Below are 17,917 nucleotides of genomic sequence, written 5' to 3'. Positions count from 1 at the left end.
CCTCTCTCTCTCTCTCTCTCTCTCTAATTTTTTTTTTTTAGTATAAGTACATGGTATTCTGTATTGATAATTCTTTTCTCTATTGAAGAACATTCTTGGCTCTGTTTTCTATGCAACAGTGATCCTTGGCTGCCTATTTTAATACATACAGAATTCTCCCCTAAATAGCAGCACTATGCTGTTCAGCAACACTGGGCAAAATCTCCATCTGCATATGAAATCACTTCATTTCTCTTAAGATTGATGTTGCCCTGCAAGTTGCCAGACTGGAACACTGTAGCAGTCATCTTGAAAATCTTAACATTTTTCCAGCATGCCTTACTGTTAAAATACCCTTTCAAATTTAAAGGACCATTTCAAATAAAGGAGTGATGTGATGTATATGACCATTTTTAGCCTGTCCTTAGTAATATTGGAGAATTTTTGAGTATGTGTGTTTTCACGGCATTGGCATGCATGTACTGAAAAAAAATGCTTAAACATACAGACAAAGCATGAATATATAAAATATACTGGCAATGCATGTATGAAATTTGTGATAAAGGTTATTGTCCTTCTTTATATCACTAGGAGTTTAAAAACAAGGTAAAGTAAGTATGGCATCATAAAGCATGTTCCATCCCTACAGCCAGTGTCTTGCAGAGCTACTTAAGCCCTTTTATTTTTCTAGGCAAAAAATCAGGCAAGGCAAGGAATAAAAGAAGTGAAGAGTAAGTTAAAACACAAGGTATGTAGTACACTTTTTAATTTCTTACCTTGCTTCTTGTATCAGTTTGAAGCTTATACTTTACAAATCACATGAGATTTGTGTTTTTAATGACTTTTGAAATATGCTTAGCCCTTTGTTCAACAATACATTTTTCATAACGAGCCCTCTGGCAACTATCTGTCATTCTATGCATCCACTGAATAATCTCTTTATTGTTTGCATATTTTATCATAGAACAACAGAGGTCTTCAAAGATACATTAACAGGATGTATGTTTTCATAAAGTTGATTGCTTTGATATCACAATCGAAGCCTTTGCTTCAAGCTGAGAATTTGAGATGGGAAAGTCTTGCAGTGCAATGTATTTCAGAAGGTGTAGTTGTCTGTTTTGGCTTCAATAAGATATGTGGACAATGGCAATGTTTAAAAACAAAGGAATAGTTTCATTTTGCAAAAGCAACATTGCAGAAGTATCCGAAAAGATGTTTTAGGCATTTTGCAGCTGCTTTTCCCATTGAAAATTTGGTTCCGCTTAAGATTTTTCTGTAGGGAGAAGGAAACATTTTTTAGATATATTTTATGCTATTTTAAGAAAACTTTCAAAAATATTTCCTAGGCGTTTGAACAATTTGTCTTTTAAATGACAATGTTGATAATTCAGCTTCCTGAAAAGCTAAATTTGATTTTCTTACTACAGATGGTATTTTCATGACAGCAATAGATTGTGGCAAGATAATTTTGAATGCATTCTGCATGCATAAATATAGAGGGTACATTTGCAGATAATGATTATAAATAAAGGAATTTAAATCTGTTTTGTTGTAGGAGAGTGAAGAAGAGTATGGAACTTGCAGCGCTGGTGCAGTACAGACTGCTCCTGTCTACACATTGCATTATGAGAAAAGAGCAAACTCAGAAAAACGAAGACTGGCACAGGTAAGACACCCGAAACTTCTGTTTTTATTCACATACGTATGAGGAAAAATTTTTTGCCACTTACAGTAATGCATCAGTGAATCTGTTTAAGATTATTTATACTGTCTGTGTTTGAATACTGTGATTAAAAGGCTATGTTTATAGAAATACTGCTATACTGCTTGAATGGAGCAAAATGTTATTCGTATTTCATCCCTGTTGAGAGGGGAAAAACAGGAGATTTTTAAGTATGGATCTGAGATAGAATTCTTAAATACTGTTTTTGTTAAATACATTCTGGTCTATTCACAGATCTGTGTTAAGCTATCTTTTTTAGTTTCTTATAGTGGGGCACGTTAATTTTGTATTTCTAATAAATTGATTTGGCAGTCATATGGCCTTTAACCTTGCTCAGATAGTTATGATTTATTATTTTATTAATAAGTCAGCTAGTTAATGTGGTGCCAATCTCTTGTCCTTTTGTTCTCTAATCCCTTCTAGTCTTGATTTGAAGTAACAGGTGTAGTGTCTCAACTGTGGCAAGTGTTTTAATGTCTTTGGATTCATTTTGACAGTTTTATTTCAAAGATATCAATAAAATAGTTTTTGTAACACTTTTTTTCTGGGAGTAAATACCTGCATATGTACATATTTTAATGTGTGGGTATGTATTTTTACATTATATTGTTCTTGCATGTTTTTAATACATGTAATGAATGTTTATAATATGGATTTTTAATGCATATATCTTCCTCAGATGAGAATTAAGTATAGAAATTCAGTCCAGCTGATCTAACAACATTTGGTTTTTTACTTTAGATATTACAATGATAAAAATCTGAATTGTTTGTTTAATAAATTTGATTTTGAATTAGTTTTTATCCATAATAAATATAGAGTTTGTGAAATTTAACTTAGAACTGATGCACGTTATTGCTAAATGATGTTGAAATTGTACATTTGTATTAAGTCATTATTTTTAGTAGGGTTATAAATAATACAAGGACTTTCTGCTTTAGGCAGGTTTTACTTTGTACATGTTTTTGTGATCTCTTAAAGCCAGTGATAAAGTTTTAAACTATGTGCCCTCAGTATATTTTTATATACAGGCAGCTGTAGTGCCTGCATTCTTTCAGGAACTTGTGTACAGTAGATTTTCTTCACTGAGTATCAGAAGAAAAGATATACAATTGTAAATGTATGAGTATAGGGCTCTAATGTTAATGACATGAATGGTTCTTAAAATATTTGTTTCTAATAGGTAACTGTCATTTTAATATATAGCAATTCCCCCCCCCCCGCCCCAAATAATTTCATAATGTGAGGTACTAAAAAGCTTTTAATGCATTATAAGCCAACATTCACAGATTAGTGTAGGTGAATCTACAATTGTACATATCTGTGTAAATACGTAACACAAATGTACCCTTGTAGTCGGTGGATTTTTATAGGCTGCTTTTATTAAAGAAATCTGCAGTAATTTACTGATATGGTAATGCTGCCTACTGTTAGGTACAGGAGTCTAGGGATACAAAGGAATACAATTTACCTTGGTACAATGAAACATTTCTTTTGAAGGCCTGTGTTTGAACAGAACAATTTAACTTCTGCAAGTTTTTGTGTTTTTACAGCTGCATACTGCTAAATCCTTTAATATCATTGTTGCTGTTTCTACCAGTCATCTTTTAGTTTTGAAAACAAGACAGAAGGAGTGCATGTCCGTCCATAGTTTTGTTTACATATATACATGTACACAGGTGTATTTATGTATGTTTATACACACATACATATACATGTACATATATAGGGCTTGTTTACTAGTGAGGCTTGTAACTAATAGCCCTGCAGTTTTGCCCTGCTGCAAACCAGAAGTCCTATGTCTTCTCCCCAGTTCTTGTCCCAAATGTCCCATGAACCCAGTGGGCAGGAAGGAGCAAATGGTGATCGCTCCCCAAGAACTCTGCTCTCGCACAGTTTCCTCCACCTCGCGCTCATGCTATTCCCACTTTTTCCTCCTTCCCAAAAGCAAACAAACCAAAATATTTCTAAAAAATTATAGTCTACTATTGCTACTCTTGTTTTTATTTTTGTTCTCAGTAACTGTTTGAATAAGATAACATAAATGCAAGTTCTGTATAAATAAGTGGTGATTTTAAACTTCACGTTTAAATAAAAATAGGTATTTGTATTCACAAGTGCATGTGTATGAGAGAGACTATGTTTGATCTAGTACTGAATCTGCCTTTTAAAAGAAGTTAATTTCAGAGTGCTATCGTTGTCAGGTTTAATCCTTTTTTCTGTAACTCTTTATCCTGCAAATGAACCTTTCCACCCAGATTTCTAAAATGCTGCCCATGAGTGTCTATATATATAGTATAAGGATAGTGCTAACGTGCAGTTCATGCACTTTGATGTTTATTTAAAGTAAGGACCAGATATTGATTAAGTTGCAATGTCACTGTGTTTAAATATCCCCCCAAAACCTAAACAAACAACAAACAAAAGAGAGAGATTGCTTTTAATGATCATCTTGCTTCCAAACAAGGGCCACCTCTGCACTTTGTTACTATCTCTTCCATACTGAAACATTTAAAACTTGTAAATATAAAGAATTTGGTGTTATATTTTATGTTATGTTAGATGCATGCATTGAGCTTTTCATTCTCAACTTCTTGGAAACAGTTAAACATAAATACTAACTAATAGTTACCTGAGATGCTGTAAAACGTATTTACTTTGAAACTTTATATATGATATGAAAGTTTGCTTCACTGTAAAAGATCATTTTAATAATTGGTTCATAACAGGATTTTTGGGTCTGGGAGGATGTTTCCTTTACAATAGGAAGTGAATCTGCTTTTACCCCAACAAATAGTAGTTTGTATGTGGGTCTGCTAATTAGTACGGTTATTTCCTGTTTTGTTGATGAGGCTTTAATAAATGTCAAGGGTACAGCCATGGAGATCTCCCAATTAGGCTTTGCGTTTGTAAAACCCAACCCCTTTGCTTTTGTGTGAAGATGACAGTTCCAACTGCAGCCTCAGCCTAACAGGGCTCAAGGGAAAGGATACTTCTCTGGTTTTATTGAAAAGAAGGCCAGTTTGGCCCAGGGAGAATACCAGCGCTGGTCACAGTGCAGAGCCGTTTTTAACAATGAATATTTACTAAGCTTTATCACTGCTGTCATAGTGGTTTTATTGTATCTTTTTTTTTTGCCAGATCGGCAATAGGCTTTAAAAAAATTAACAGTAAATCAAAACAAATTATAGCATGTAAAATAGCTGTCAAAACCTAATCAGAGGATAAATAATTAAATGTGTTATTGCAAACTGTAGTGATCAGCTTGCCCTCCTATAATTTGCATTTTGAAAGTCTTTCCTAAAAAAAGAAATAACGGGAGTGCACTCATACGTGCCCGTGTGCACGCACGTGCATGCACACACAATTAATCTTTGCCTAAGATGAATTGTTCTATCTCTGTGATATTCATTTGAGCTTACTCTTGCTTAGGTTAGCTGTTCTAGGCTTTTTATACGTGTGCGAGCTTAAATATATTGCAAGTCAACATTAACAGATGGATTGCCCTGAGCAAGGGAAAACCACAACAACAAAATCTAGTGAAAGTGGAGGATTGAAGCTTTTTATTGTTAAGCCTTATTAAAACCTTGGCATGTGCACTGCTGTTAACTGTTTCATGCCTAGATCTAATAATATGTCTCTGGTATGTTTTATCTCCTACATTAATTAGGTATATAGAAGATACAAGAAATTACCAGCTAAAATTTTTGAAATAAAAATTAATGCAAGCATGAGATTGCTTCAACTCTGTTTGCGGTATCTTGCCAACGATATTGCTGAATTCCTTTAACTATTGATGAGGAAGGTATGGCAGTGCATGTATTAGACTACTATGCATTCAGTTTTTGCATAGTCTATTTTAATTCTGTTTCATTATATGCTCCCACGTAATGCAGATTCTGTGTAGACAGGGGCCTATGCAGTGAGAGCTCTATAAAATTGTTACCAATTAATATATTATTAAAAAGAGCACGTGTTTATTATGAGCCTGGATAGAATGCCAGGAAGATCTGTTTGTTTTCATGAATATGATCTTTGTAATTTTACTTTTATATCGGGTGATAAGGTAGCTTATTAAAAATAGAGCATTTCAGGATGTCAATAGCCCTAATGTATTTAGGGGCTAATAAAACATTCTTGAAGATTTGCAGAATACTAAATAAGAACTACCAGTTCACTGTATAATGAGTAAGTTAGCAATGCCCCCTTGTCTCTAAGGAAGAGAGTACCTGTACCTTTAGGCATGCACTACCTTGCAGCCGTAATGGAAACTTGGGCATCTGGGTTCGAAGTGTGGATTTACCAGGCATCCCTGTGTGTCAGCACTACTTTAAATGTTCGTGTATCGAGGAAACCAAGTGAAGTACTTCCCATGACTTTGCAGGATCTAAATACAGTGTCTAAGAAGGTTTTAAAAACACTTTTGCATAAGGTAGTATAAAAGCCAAGGTAGACTAAACTTTTTTCTTGGTATTCATGAACAGAAGAGAATTACCATTTTTTATTCTTTTTTAAAAGCAAATGTAGCTTTTATGCTTTTATTGCAGTATATCCTAGTAACTAGACAATATGTAATTCAGCTTGCAGTAGGTACACTTGGCTTCTGTTCAACAAAGATAGCAAGTGTCAGGCAGGAAGATGTGTTCAGAATAACCTTACCTTCAGGAGTGCCCCATTTATCAATACCTCTATAATGGCCAGTAAAATAAATGACATAATCATTAGCAACAAAGGGCTTCCAGTAACTGATTACCCTCCTAACCTGAAAAAGGTGGTGAGAATGGGCTATTCTGAAGACTTTTTTTTTCCCGGGAACATAAAAGAGGAGAGGAAATGCTTGTGATAATGCAGTGCTGAATATACATATTCTGTATAAGGTGACTGAACCCCTTTAAGAAAAAAAGAAAAAAAAAGTCCTGCAGACAACCCCACAATAATTTCAGAAACATAAAAGCTCTGATTAAGGGCCTTCACCTGTATTTGGATTCAGGTGATGTGCTTCAGATCACATCTATGCTTAGCATCCACAGATAATACTGGTTATATAGCTGGCGATATCTTCTGCTCTCATTGACTAAAATATTACAAATTGACAGATGTCATAAATAGTAAAAGCTAGTTTCTAATGTAAATCACATTTTGTTTCTGTAAAATATAGTTTTGAAGTAAGCTTTGGTTGATTAGTAAATTCTGTTTCTTTAGCTAATGTGGTGTAATTTGAAAATATTGTAGATATCATTAGCTTCCTTTAATTTGGAGAAAAATCTTTTGTCTTGGTGTGTCAAGTAAGATCTCTTCATTCTGCAAAACAGTGAGATTTCCTTCTAATTAAAAATGAAAAATCCAGGCAGCAAAAATTCAAATTGTAGATTACGAGAGTGCCCTCTCGTGGCTCTGATACCTTTCCGAAGTAGTACAGGCACACATGTATCCTTCACAGTGTATAAACCTTGCTTTTTACAACAGAAAACCTCTTGGAAATCAAGCAGTACTTCCTTTATTTTTTTTTAACTGAAAGATTATCTGGATTTTGTGCAAGTTAAACATTTAGATGCTTTCGTGTATCGTGCATAATTTTATTTTCAGGAATATACACTACTAAGTAGAGGTATAATTACAAGATTGCTCAAACCTCGCCCCAACAAGAAGATAGTAGATACTGCCTCTAAACAGTGACAGTGACTGATTTTAATTTAGACAGTGAACACATTTAAAGAAAAAAGAAGTAATATAAGTTTGTAAAGCTTTTTTTTATTTCAGTATTTTTATTAGTGAGAGCTCTTTCCTCTTCTCTGCCCTGATCTCTTCTCATCATGGTTTTAAGTGAAGGACTGTTGCAAGTCTCTGCAGTAGAGTTCTGCCATTTGTTCTGCACCCGTAACCAGCGTAAACCTTGTGGCTGCCTGTCCTTCTTTGAGTTTTGCAGTAAATATCACTTGAGAAATCTCTCCACTAATTACCATGATTCCAATTTAAAAAAAAAAAAAGAGTGGAAAGATAGGGTAATGGTCAGGAAATCACTCTGGAATTTTGTGTTAACCAGTGGGCAGTTAGTTGTTTTTTTCAGGGCAAAGTCATTAGCACATCTACGTCTGATTTATCCTACTGAGAGAGACATTTAGACAAGCTAAAAGTTTGCAGATGCTTTTTCTGGCTACTATTGTCACCTATTTTATTTTTTAACAAATAGAAAGGCAGCCTTTCTGAGGGTCTTTCTTCTACAAACAAATGAACCATACTGGTATGTCTACCAAGGTTTCTTTTTTCTGAAGGATCTGAAAGAAAAATGCTATTTCACAAAGTACCTTCAAAACTGGATGAACCTTTCTGTCCTTAATTGAAATAACTGGATTTTTTTTTCATCAGGAGAATTTGACATCTTAATGTAACAGTGGTATCTTCTGCTTTCATTTGCTGTGTATCTTCTATCTTCCACGGGTCACGTTTTGGCTCTACCTAGCCAAAACAGGGAGCCAGAAGAACTGTCAGCCAACAGTTGGGACCTGTGTCCCAACTTCCATGTTGCTTTTGCCTTCTGGCCTTAATTTGGAGAGCACAACCTTATGTCTAAAACTAAAGCTCTAGTAGTGTATGTTCCCCAACCTTTTCTTTCGTTATCTAATCCTGTACGTAAGAGTGAAAAAAATGAAGAAGTTCAATTAAATAATAAAGTTTGGCTGGGGACAAAAGGAAGAAGTAGAAGAAATAGGAAAAGCCCTTCCTGCAGGGATCTCAGCATCTCCGAATGTGAAAGCCCAGGTTCAACCTGTCTAATTTTAGACGCTACTGAGATGCTGAAGTTAGTAGCAGTGCTACCCTGGGCTCTTTCTGCAGAAAGCTGTTTATTTTCTAATTTAGGCCCTAAAGTATCTGAGATTAGTGAAGGGAATCCAAATCCGAGTGCCATCCATGTTTCCCAGAACCCTGTGGAGAAAGACCTTCTTTGTTGAGCAGAAGGCATCAAACAAGGAGAGACGACTCCTTGCTAACTAATTATTCTGGTTGGGAGCCTTAGGCAGAAATGTGATTGGAGTCAGTATTTCTGTTTCTAAGGCACAATCTTTTTTTCTTGTAAATGTGATTAGTCTCTCTGTTTTCATGCTTCATACAGACCTTCCCTCAAATAGGCTTTTCCACTGTCCATAGGTTTGATGGATACAGTTCAGTGCTGCTCAGGTTTTATCTGTCTGAAGTTCGGTGTTATTTGGTGTTACCCATTAAATCTTGAAGTCTGGACGTATTATGATGTTTGTGTTTAGGATCACATCCACATCACTTCATTTTAACTTCAGTCACTTATATTATTCACGTAACATGTTTAGGGTTTTTGGTAAGTTTTCCTTTGAAAAAGTCACACGTGATCCACAAACAGCGCTTCCAGCAGTGATTTTACCATGTGATAGTTCTGCTGATGTAAGGATATGATGCACATTTTAACTGAAAGATTTAATTTTACCTGCTTAGGAATTGTAGCAAATAGGTAGCACGTTCCAGCCAGATAAACTGGGTTTATAGCTGTTTTGATTCACTACAGTCACACAGTGTGCACCCAGACTTCCAGGTCTCTTGACTTTCCTGTTACCTCAAAAACGTGCTCTCTTTTCTGCCTTTGTGCGTATGGACATTCACGTGCCTTTGTGCATATGGACACCGTTTAGTTTTTCTCTTCTGACACGTGTTCCCCCTTATCTTCTTGCTCCTTTCTCCACAGTGACCCGTTCAACCCTCCATTCTGTCATTTCCCTTCCCTCTAATCATTGAGTAAACCTAGGGCATTAATCCTTTCAAAAAAAGAAAATAGGTGATACTTTTCTTTGTTAGTTTTTGTAACTGGAAATTCTGGCTGGTGAATCTGATTCTTAAAATCATCCACAAAAAAAAAAATCTGTAAAGAATACTTGTTTATAAAAGGGGTGCTCACTTTAGTTGTTGCTAATAGCACTGAAAAATCTCTGTGTCCTATTTTAAAAGACTAACACTTCTGCTTGTTGCCAACTAAAGTGAAGCCAGGCTGCCTTCAGATGGTGCACTGTTTGCAGCTAGAATGATGCGTGGCATGGTGCCAGAGTGTGTCAGCTGAAAATGGCCGTTTTTGCTAAGAGTAGCCTCTGTGCCATTGAGAAGAGCGAGCGAGAACTGGCTATTTGGAGGTGATACCTGACTGTGGGCAGCGTGGGATCTTGGTCTGATTCGGAGGGACAGGAGGTGGTGCAGGCTTCCTGAGGGAACAATGGTCTGCGATTCTTCAGAGAAAATGGAAGTTTTTGGAGAAAAACTTAACTATTTCTGAAAAATATTTGCAGAAGCATGATTAATCCCTAAAAATCAAAAGCAGCGTTACAAAATTCTCAAATATTATCTGTGTTCGGGGTATAGCATACATAAAAGGTAGGAAGCTTAGAGTTTGTTAATTTTTCACCACAGTAATTCAGAATATAAATAATTATAATGTGCTATCCATGACTAAGTATCTCAACAAATTTATCATCCTTACCTTGGCACAGATATTAATGTTTCCTTCAACTTTACAGAAGTCAGTGGAGATCTCTGTTGCATTACAGCTTACTTGTAATTTCAAAGTACTGTGCCCACACTCTTATCTACACATCTCTGGTTGTCAATGTCTCCAAACAGATTTTTGGGGATTTCCTGCTCTTGCAGGCTCTTTACTGTCAGAGGAAAGGATTTCTTTCTGTCATTGGGAACCTACTTTTTTTATGTATCTCTGTTTCCCTATCATTTTAATTAACAGGATCTCAGAATTGGTGACACTTTTGTCTCATGGCATACAGCTGTGGATGTTTCTAACCACTTCATGTTCTTTCAACTGCATCATCTATATGTCTTCTGTTAAAGCAGAAGTTTCTATCCTAGGAAGGATGAAGGGGTTCTTTATTTAACATTAATAGTTTCTAAATTATCCATGAGTCCTGTGTTATAATAATAATTTTAAAAAATTAAAACGCAAATATGGCATCTTAGATAATACATATTTCATTTATATCCAGGACAACTTTTCTGATATTAGAGCATTATTTTTGTGAGGCATTATTACTTTGTGTTACTTTCTGTGAGTAAAAGCACACAAGTAATTTTTTGAAGGGATCATTTCTAGAAATTAATCTAGAATTCTTGCTTGCATCTGTCCTGGTCTGGTGTCCATGTAGCTAATTGGTATCCCTAGCACTACTTTAAGCCTGTGGTTGTTTGTACCATGTTCCAGAAAAAGAAGGGCACTGAAGAAGAGAAAGTTTAGAAACTGTACTTCTTTTTTTTATCTCTCTTATTTCCCTCTTCCCCCATCAGTCTCAGCCCTTGTGGAGTGGAATGTGAAGTACTTCCCTCTGATTTCATTACCCATTGCTTTAGGTCCCAGTCTTTAACTGGAAAGAAAGGCAACAGGTTGTGCTTAACTAGAAAGTTTGATTGAGAGATCTTTTGTTTCCCTACTGGAGGTGAAGCCATAATTATGTCTGTGATTGGGTTGTAGAGGAGGATAGGTAGAATAAAATACTGAATCATAAATAATAGTGGACTTGTATTTATTTTGCTTTCTTGTACTGAATGAATAATCTTTAAATTTTTAAGAAAAAGGAAACAGTATTTCAAAGATTTAAACCATAGTAGATATTTTTCTTTTCTTGAAACTTTATAGGTGTTGATGTATTGAGTAGCCAGTAAATGTGAAATTATATGTGTGCTACCATTTATCAAAAGATTATTTGTTTCTCACTTTGAGGACAATTAATAGCAGCTTTGTTAAACTTCCTGCTTTAGTATCGATCAATAAGCACTCATTCCAGAAAGCTGTGCTTCTGAAAGGTCTAGCATTAAATAAAAAGCTGACATTTCAAAGATTGACTTTCATGCCCAATCAAGAATGTAACCATCTCATATTTAAATCCTTTAGCATTCATGTATTCCGTCTACATTTTTATGCCAAAGTAGTATGTTTTGAGGCTGCCAGCAAGCCGAAGAAGATTAAGGACTTATTCTCACTCTGCTTGGTTCTACCCATATTTATACTGTGAGCACCTTCGTTTTCTGGTTTCAGTGATCAGCATTACCACAACTGTATAGGTAGCAGACTACTTGCAGAATGAGATTTTGAAGTGGGGCAGAAACCAAAGAGGGTATATACGAAAAGGATATATATCCTCACACTGGCTGCAGTTGTTCCTTTGCCATACTTTACATGCAGACTTCATGGTTCAACAGTGGCTTGTGGAGAGCGTGAGCTTGTTGCCTTTAAGTATGATGCACTCTCTCATATTCTGAGCAAGATGAGAGACGGGTTCTTGCGGTGCAGCATGCCTGAAGATGAGAAAAATTTGAAATAGCAAAAGTTGAATCCCTGTTCATGTTTTGATATAAAGTAGATCATTAAATAATTTATTATGTAAGCAGAACTAGTTGGAAGAAGCAAAACAATTGAGTACTTTAAAGAAGTTTGTTGCTTTATTTTATAGAAAAAAACATGACAGCAGTCTATTAAGACTTTATAAAGTTCTGGTGCAGCAAGAAAGGAGTGTTACCATATCATTTCTTGCAGTAATAAATTTAAATGGTCTGGTGGTTATTAGAATGCTGATCAGGAAGGAAACAGAAGTCTGTCCTTTTTTCATAAAAAGGTATAAAAAAGGTTACACACTTCAAAATGCAGAAAAGACAGAAATTAAAAGCTTAAATAACTGCAAACAGCAGGGTACGTCAGTAATGGAAGGACTTCTTAAATGACTTTGACAGCTTTTGCAGGTGCACGTACTGTGTCACTTTGCCTAGTGGAGCATTGAAAAAGATTTATGGTTCTCCTTTTGGAATTTATTAAGAGTTTCTTTCTTTCTTTTTCTTTCTTTGCAAAGTAGTCTGAACATACCCCTCCCTTGCAGTCGTTTTTATTACAGCTCCTAAAGGAAAGTCACCTATTCAAAAACATGTGTTGCTTGTTGTCTCTGTGGCCAGCTCACGGAGCTGTAAACTCTGGAGAATGTTGTTATTTACAGCCAGATATTTTCCTTTCCTTCCCCTTTTGCTTTTTTTTTCTTTGTATGTAAATCCCATTTTATTTGGTTCAGTTCTTGAAAGTCTTCTCGTATAATTTTGTACCCCTAAACATTTAAATTGGTAATAAAAATTTTTTTTCAAAGAGAGAGTCTGACCTAGGGACTAGAAGTTTCTGGGCTTGGGGTTTTTTTTTTTTTAGGTTTATCAACATATGCTCTGTTACATTCCTTTATGTGTTATTCTTGCTTTCGCTAATGCACTTTCATAATATTGTTTGTAGGTGCTCCAAGGGGCCACTGCTATGCCTGTGGTGTTTGCTGATTATAATTAATTTTATTCAGTTCCTGGTTCTCAAAGACACAATCTTTTTCTTTTTTTTTTGGTTTTGGTTTTTTGTTTTTTGTGTTTTTTTTAATTTTTTGAAACTTGCCATCTATGCTCTTTGAAACATTATTATTTCGACAAATCAGTGAGTGTTATCTTGTGGGATTTTATTCCATTGGCAGAGTTAATCCATCTACAGATAAACAAGTGTCAGTTTTGGTTTTCTTTTCTGAAATTTCTCAACATTCTTAAAGAACCTTCTTTCCTGCAAAATCTTGTCTTTACATTAGTAGAAGTAAATGTGATGGCAGCATCTAATTCTGATGCAAATTCCAAGAAAGTGAGACAGAGACAGGGTTTTGCCCTCCAAGAGTCAGTTCCAGGATTAGAGCTTTAATTACAACGAATGTCATGTCAGAATTTTCCTGGGGAAGTAGTGAATTACCACTGTTATAGAAAGAAAGTATTTTAATTGTCCCAGTGAAGATAAATACTTAAAGCAGCAACTTTTAAGCTGAAAACAGTGACTGTAGTTGTGGAGGTAATTAGTAAGATAACCAATTAACAATATCAATTAAGACAGAGTGGTTAACCTCCCTTTAGTTACAAGCAGGGATATGATTGATTACAACACTGATGGGAATGACACTAAGAACTCACAAAACTGGGAAGGAGTTAGAAACATCAGTAGTTTGTTTCTCTGCATTCCAGCCTATAACTTTTGCTCAGTATGAAGCTTAGTTTGGGTTCTTTCATAGTTTTTAATATGCTAATAATTCTCTCATTTTCTATCAACTGTTACTTCGTTTAACACGTTAAGAACCACCTGTTTCCTCTTTGTGGATGAAGAACTATGGAAAGTGTTATCAAAACTTGCTGCTTTAATTAAATCCTCTCTTGTTGAACAAGAACAAATGTGTCAGTCTATAAAGAGTGAACGTTGAGACGTTCCTGACAATAAGGGGGGGGCAAAAGTTACAGAGAGTGTCCTGGTACATGTAGAACACTGACAACATCTGTAATAGGTGGCATACTGAAATCCTCACAGTACAAGACTTCCAAGCTCCTTGTAGTCTGAAATTAAGGCTATATTTCTTCCCCATCAGGGTCTTGTTGTAAGTTCAGGCATTTGGTGAACTGCATGATGAGATGTGGGCAGGAGCACTTCTTTTTACTTGCGTATGATTTTCTTTAAAGTTAGCTAACACTGTTTTCCCTTTGCACAAATTCTATCCATATGTGTTTAAATTATGGCCAGTTTTTCAAGGTTCAGAATCTCTTCAGTGGATTGATTGCCTGCACAGTTAATCTTTGCAGGTTTTTGATACAAAACAAGTATAAGAGATGCACAGACCTTAAGACAGTCATTTGTGAAGCACAAGTGACTAAAATTCCTGACTTAAATGTACTTGTGGACTTGTGCAAAGCATTTGACACTGTCCCTCATGACATCCTTGTCTCTAAATTGGAGAGATATGGGTTTGACAGATGAACCACTCGCTGGATAAGAAGCTGGCTGGATGCTCGCACGCAAACAGTTGCGGTCAATGGCTGGATGTCCAGGTGGAGACTAGTGACGAGTGGTATTCCTCAGGGGTTGGTATTGAGACCGGCGCTGTTTGACATCTTTGTCGGCGACATGGACAGTAGGATTGAGTGCATCCTCACCAAGTTTGCCAATGACACCAAGCTATGTGGTGCAGTCAACACGCTGGAGGGAAGGGATGCAATCCAGAGGCACCTTGACAGGCTTGAGGGGTGGGCCTGTGTGAACGTCATTGAGTTCAGCAAGGCCAAGTGCAAGGTCCTGCACATGGATCGGGGCAATCCAAAGCACAAATACAGACTGGGTGGAGAATGGGACAAGGGGTAATGGCTTTAAACTGAAAGAGGGTAGGGTTAGATTAGATAAAAGGAATAAATTCTTCACTATGAGGGTGGTGAGGCACTGGAACAGGTTGCCCAGAGAAGTTGTGGATGGCCCATCCCTGGTTGTGTTCAAGGCCAGGGTGGAAGGGGGTTGGACGGGGCTTTGAGCAACCTGGTCTAGTGGAAGGTGTCCCTGCCCATGGCAGGGGGCTTGGAACTAGGCGATCTTTAAGGTCTTCCAACCCAAACCATTCTATGATTCTATGAAGATAGAGATGTTTTTTCAAGTATTATAGAAATCTTTAGCCTGGTTCTGTTTGCTAAATAATAATGTGATACACCAGGTTAGTGAGTACTCAGTACGCTAGTGTGTGAATTTACAGCACACCAGCTACTCTACACAAGTTCCGCATGCTCTGAGTGTACGCTAACTTTGAGTTAACTGTAATTTACAATAAATTATCCTGCACAAAGGCATTCTTAGTGCACAGTTTTCGAGGTGGCATACTACTTACTCTGCAATTCTTTTAACACCCTAACATAAATATAGCTATGTAAAGAGACTCCTGACTTCTTTTGTATTTGCTACTTCAAAAATTCATTTTTCTTCATGCTCAGAAGAAAAACTTGGCAACCATCAACCAAAACTTGGCAAATATTTCTATCAGAAAGTAGTAAACCACAGTGCTTTTTGTGATGTACTTGCAAGAAAAGGTAGGTAGTAGACTTGAGTGATGTTTTTCCTCCAATAGCCAGTCTTCTGCTAATCAAGATTTTGCATAAATAATAAGGCACTCCAGGCTTTGCATAAATAATAAGGCCCTCCATAGGCCATGAAAAAAAAATGGTTCTCTTGCTCTTTAATTGGTGACAGTTGAGGACTTCGCATCCTCTTATAACAACCTTTAGAAGACTTGATTGATACATGGTTTTCCTCATCAAGTGCTCAGGAAGTCTTAATGAGTAAAGTGGCAGCTAGTATCCAAATAAGTAATGCTGAAATAGAAAAAATAAACAAAAATTATAACGTTAATTTTCTGTCTTCCAGAGTCGTTTCAACCAGCATCTCAGTAACCAGGATTTTGTCTTGGATGAAGACGATGATGATGAAATGGAGAGAACAAGCAAGTAAGAAGCCTTGGATGTGTGTGTATGTACAGGAGAAAGGGTAACTAGTGTTATTTAGCAAAGTTGAGTTCAAGTGATGCATTTTTCTCCTGTCCAGGCTGCTAGCTTGATTCTTGATCTAGATGATGTCAAGTAGTTTAGGGTTAAATCTGCTTTTAAAAAGAGGGACAGGCTATTATATCTTCTCATTATTTATAGTGCCAGAAGAGCTTGACATAATCCTCAGTCTTCACAGACTCAAGATAAAAAGATAGACTGCATACACAAAGAAGCAACGAAATAATATTCATCAACATGGTGGGCAGTGACTTAAAGAATAAGTCTCGTGTTGTGGTCATGACAATGGAAAGTTTTCTGAAGGGTCCAAAAGAGAAATGTTGCCTTGTGAGTTTTATATCAAGGTCTTCCTATGTATGAATTAAAGGGAAATCACAAGTTGAGGCTTAAGCTGCATTGAGGCATTCTCTGATTGAATTCAGGAGATGATTTTTGATAATGAACATATGGATATAAACCATGAAGGACCTTGAAAGCAAAGTCAAGCAGCTTAAGCCATGATGCAGTAGGGAAGAGGGAGCTACTGAAGTGTTCAAAGGATATCATCAAAAAAGTGAGCCATGGAAATACCCTTTGTAGTAGTATTCTGGATAGACAGAGACAGGGAAAGACTGCAGTAGTATGGGGATCAGAGGTAAGGGTATTGCAATGAATGAAAGAGAAAATAAGAGACAAAAGCACCAGTTCTCCTTGCAGATAGGCAGTACTCCAGTAAATCTGGTCATATAACAGAAGAAGAGTTGCAGTATGAGAGTCTTGCCACTAGAACAAAGTATGTGGCTAGGTCAGCTGGAGAGGTGTAGCAACACTGACCTAAATATAAGGTGCAGACAAGGGAAAAGAGGAATCAAGTTTGGAGTAACTGTAAAATTTGGATGGAAGATTTGGGAAGTCATATTAAAGGTGACTTGAAATAACAGTTATAGTGGCTGGGGAGGAGCCAGGAGACAGGAAAACCGGCTAATGGTAACTGCATCTCCACAGATATCATACATCTATGTTTAGGAAAATTCTTGAAGAGAAGGAAATTCCGGGTTTATGTTCCCTTTCAAAAGTCTTGGAACGCATTCTCCTACTTACTTTCAGAAGTGGCTGTAATAAAATGGCTTTTATGTTCCTAGCTGATGGAAGTTTTTGTTTTCAGGTTATCATCAGAAGACAGTGAAGAAGCTTCTGCTTACTTTTATGATAGTGATGATTCTGGTGAAATTGGAATAACTCCTCAGCATCAAGGAGAAATGGACTTGCTTGGGGAGATTTTGGACACGCTGAGCACACACAGTTCAGATCAAGGAAAGCTGTCAGGAGCAAAGAGCTTGGATTTCTTTAGGTCAATGGATGACATTGATTACAAGGCTGCGGTTAGTCTTCTGCTTTCATTTGAAAAACAATCCAAAACTGCAATCCCTTTATAGTGGAATACTGCACTTGTGGAATCAACAACATGCAGCTCAGACACTGCAGCATAGGCCCTAGAATTGCTAGTGTGTCTTTCTAGGGCTACGTAACAGCACAGCCATGCTGGCCATTGCGTGATGGTTTTTCACCAGCCAAGAGATTGGTTACACCTTTGTCCAGTTTACTAAGTCATCTTGGAACAGTGTTTTTCCCTTATAACAGTAACCACATATTAAGTTGTGAATAATATAATAATTTACTTAATCAAATAGTTTAATATTATATTTAGCTGTTCAATCTGGTATTCCCAGAGCTGGTTTTAGTCTTTTTTTATGGGTTTAGAAGGTATTTATTTCCATTTTCACCTTGCATCCTTAAACTAGTCATGGTGATATGGTGATGTTTCCATCTTGATTAAGTCATGGGATCTATGTG

At 36.5% G+C, this 17,917-nt stretch overlaps 1 protein-coding gene across 1 annotated transcript in view; it reads left to right on the top strand.

Moving 5' to 3' along the window:
• Positions 1–670: 670 nt before the first annotated feature.
• Positions 671–17,917, top strand: part of LOC104077883 (dentin sialophosphoprotein-like) — a gene marked incomplete at its 5' end in the record, with an annotated part of 18,672 nt that continues 1,425 nt past the window's right edge. The window contains 4 exons of the mRNA XM_009579287.1: positions 671–727; positions 1,535–1,645; positions 15,948–16,027; positions 17,229–17,445. Of these exons, the coding sequence (XP_009577582.1) occupies positions 671–727; positions 1,535–1,645; positions 15,948–16,027; positions 17,229–17,445 (465 nt within the window). The remainder of the gene's footprint in view (positions 728–1,534; positions 1,646–15,947; positions 16,028–17,228; positions 17,446–17,917) is intronic.

Source organism: Fulmarus glacialis, unplaced genomic scaffold (genome assembly GCF_000690835.1).
Source record: "Fulmarus glacialis isolate BGI_N327 unplaced genomic scaffold, ASM69083v1 scaffold16456, whole genome shotgun sequence".
NCBI classification, from domain to species: Eukaryota; Metazoa; Chordata; class Aves; order Procellariiformes; family Procellariidae; genus Fulmarus; species Fulmarus glacialis.
Note: the sequence above shows the minus strand (reverse complement) of the source record. Positions and strands in the feature narration are given on the sequence as shown.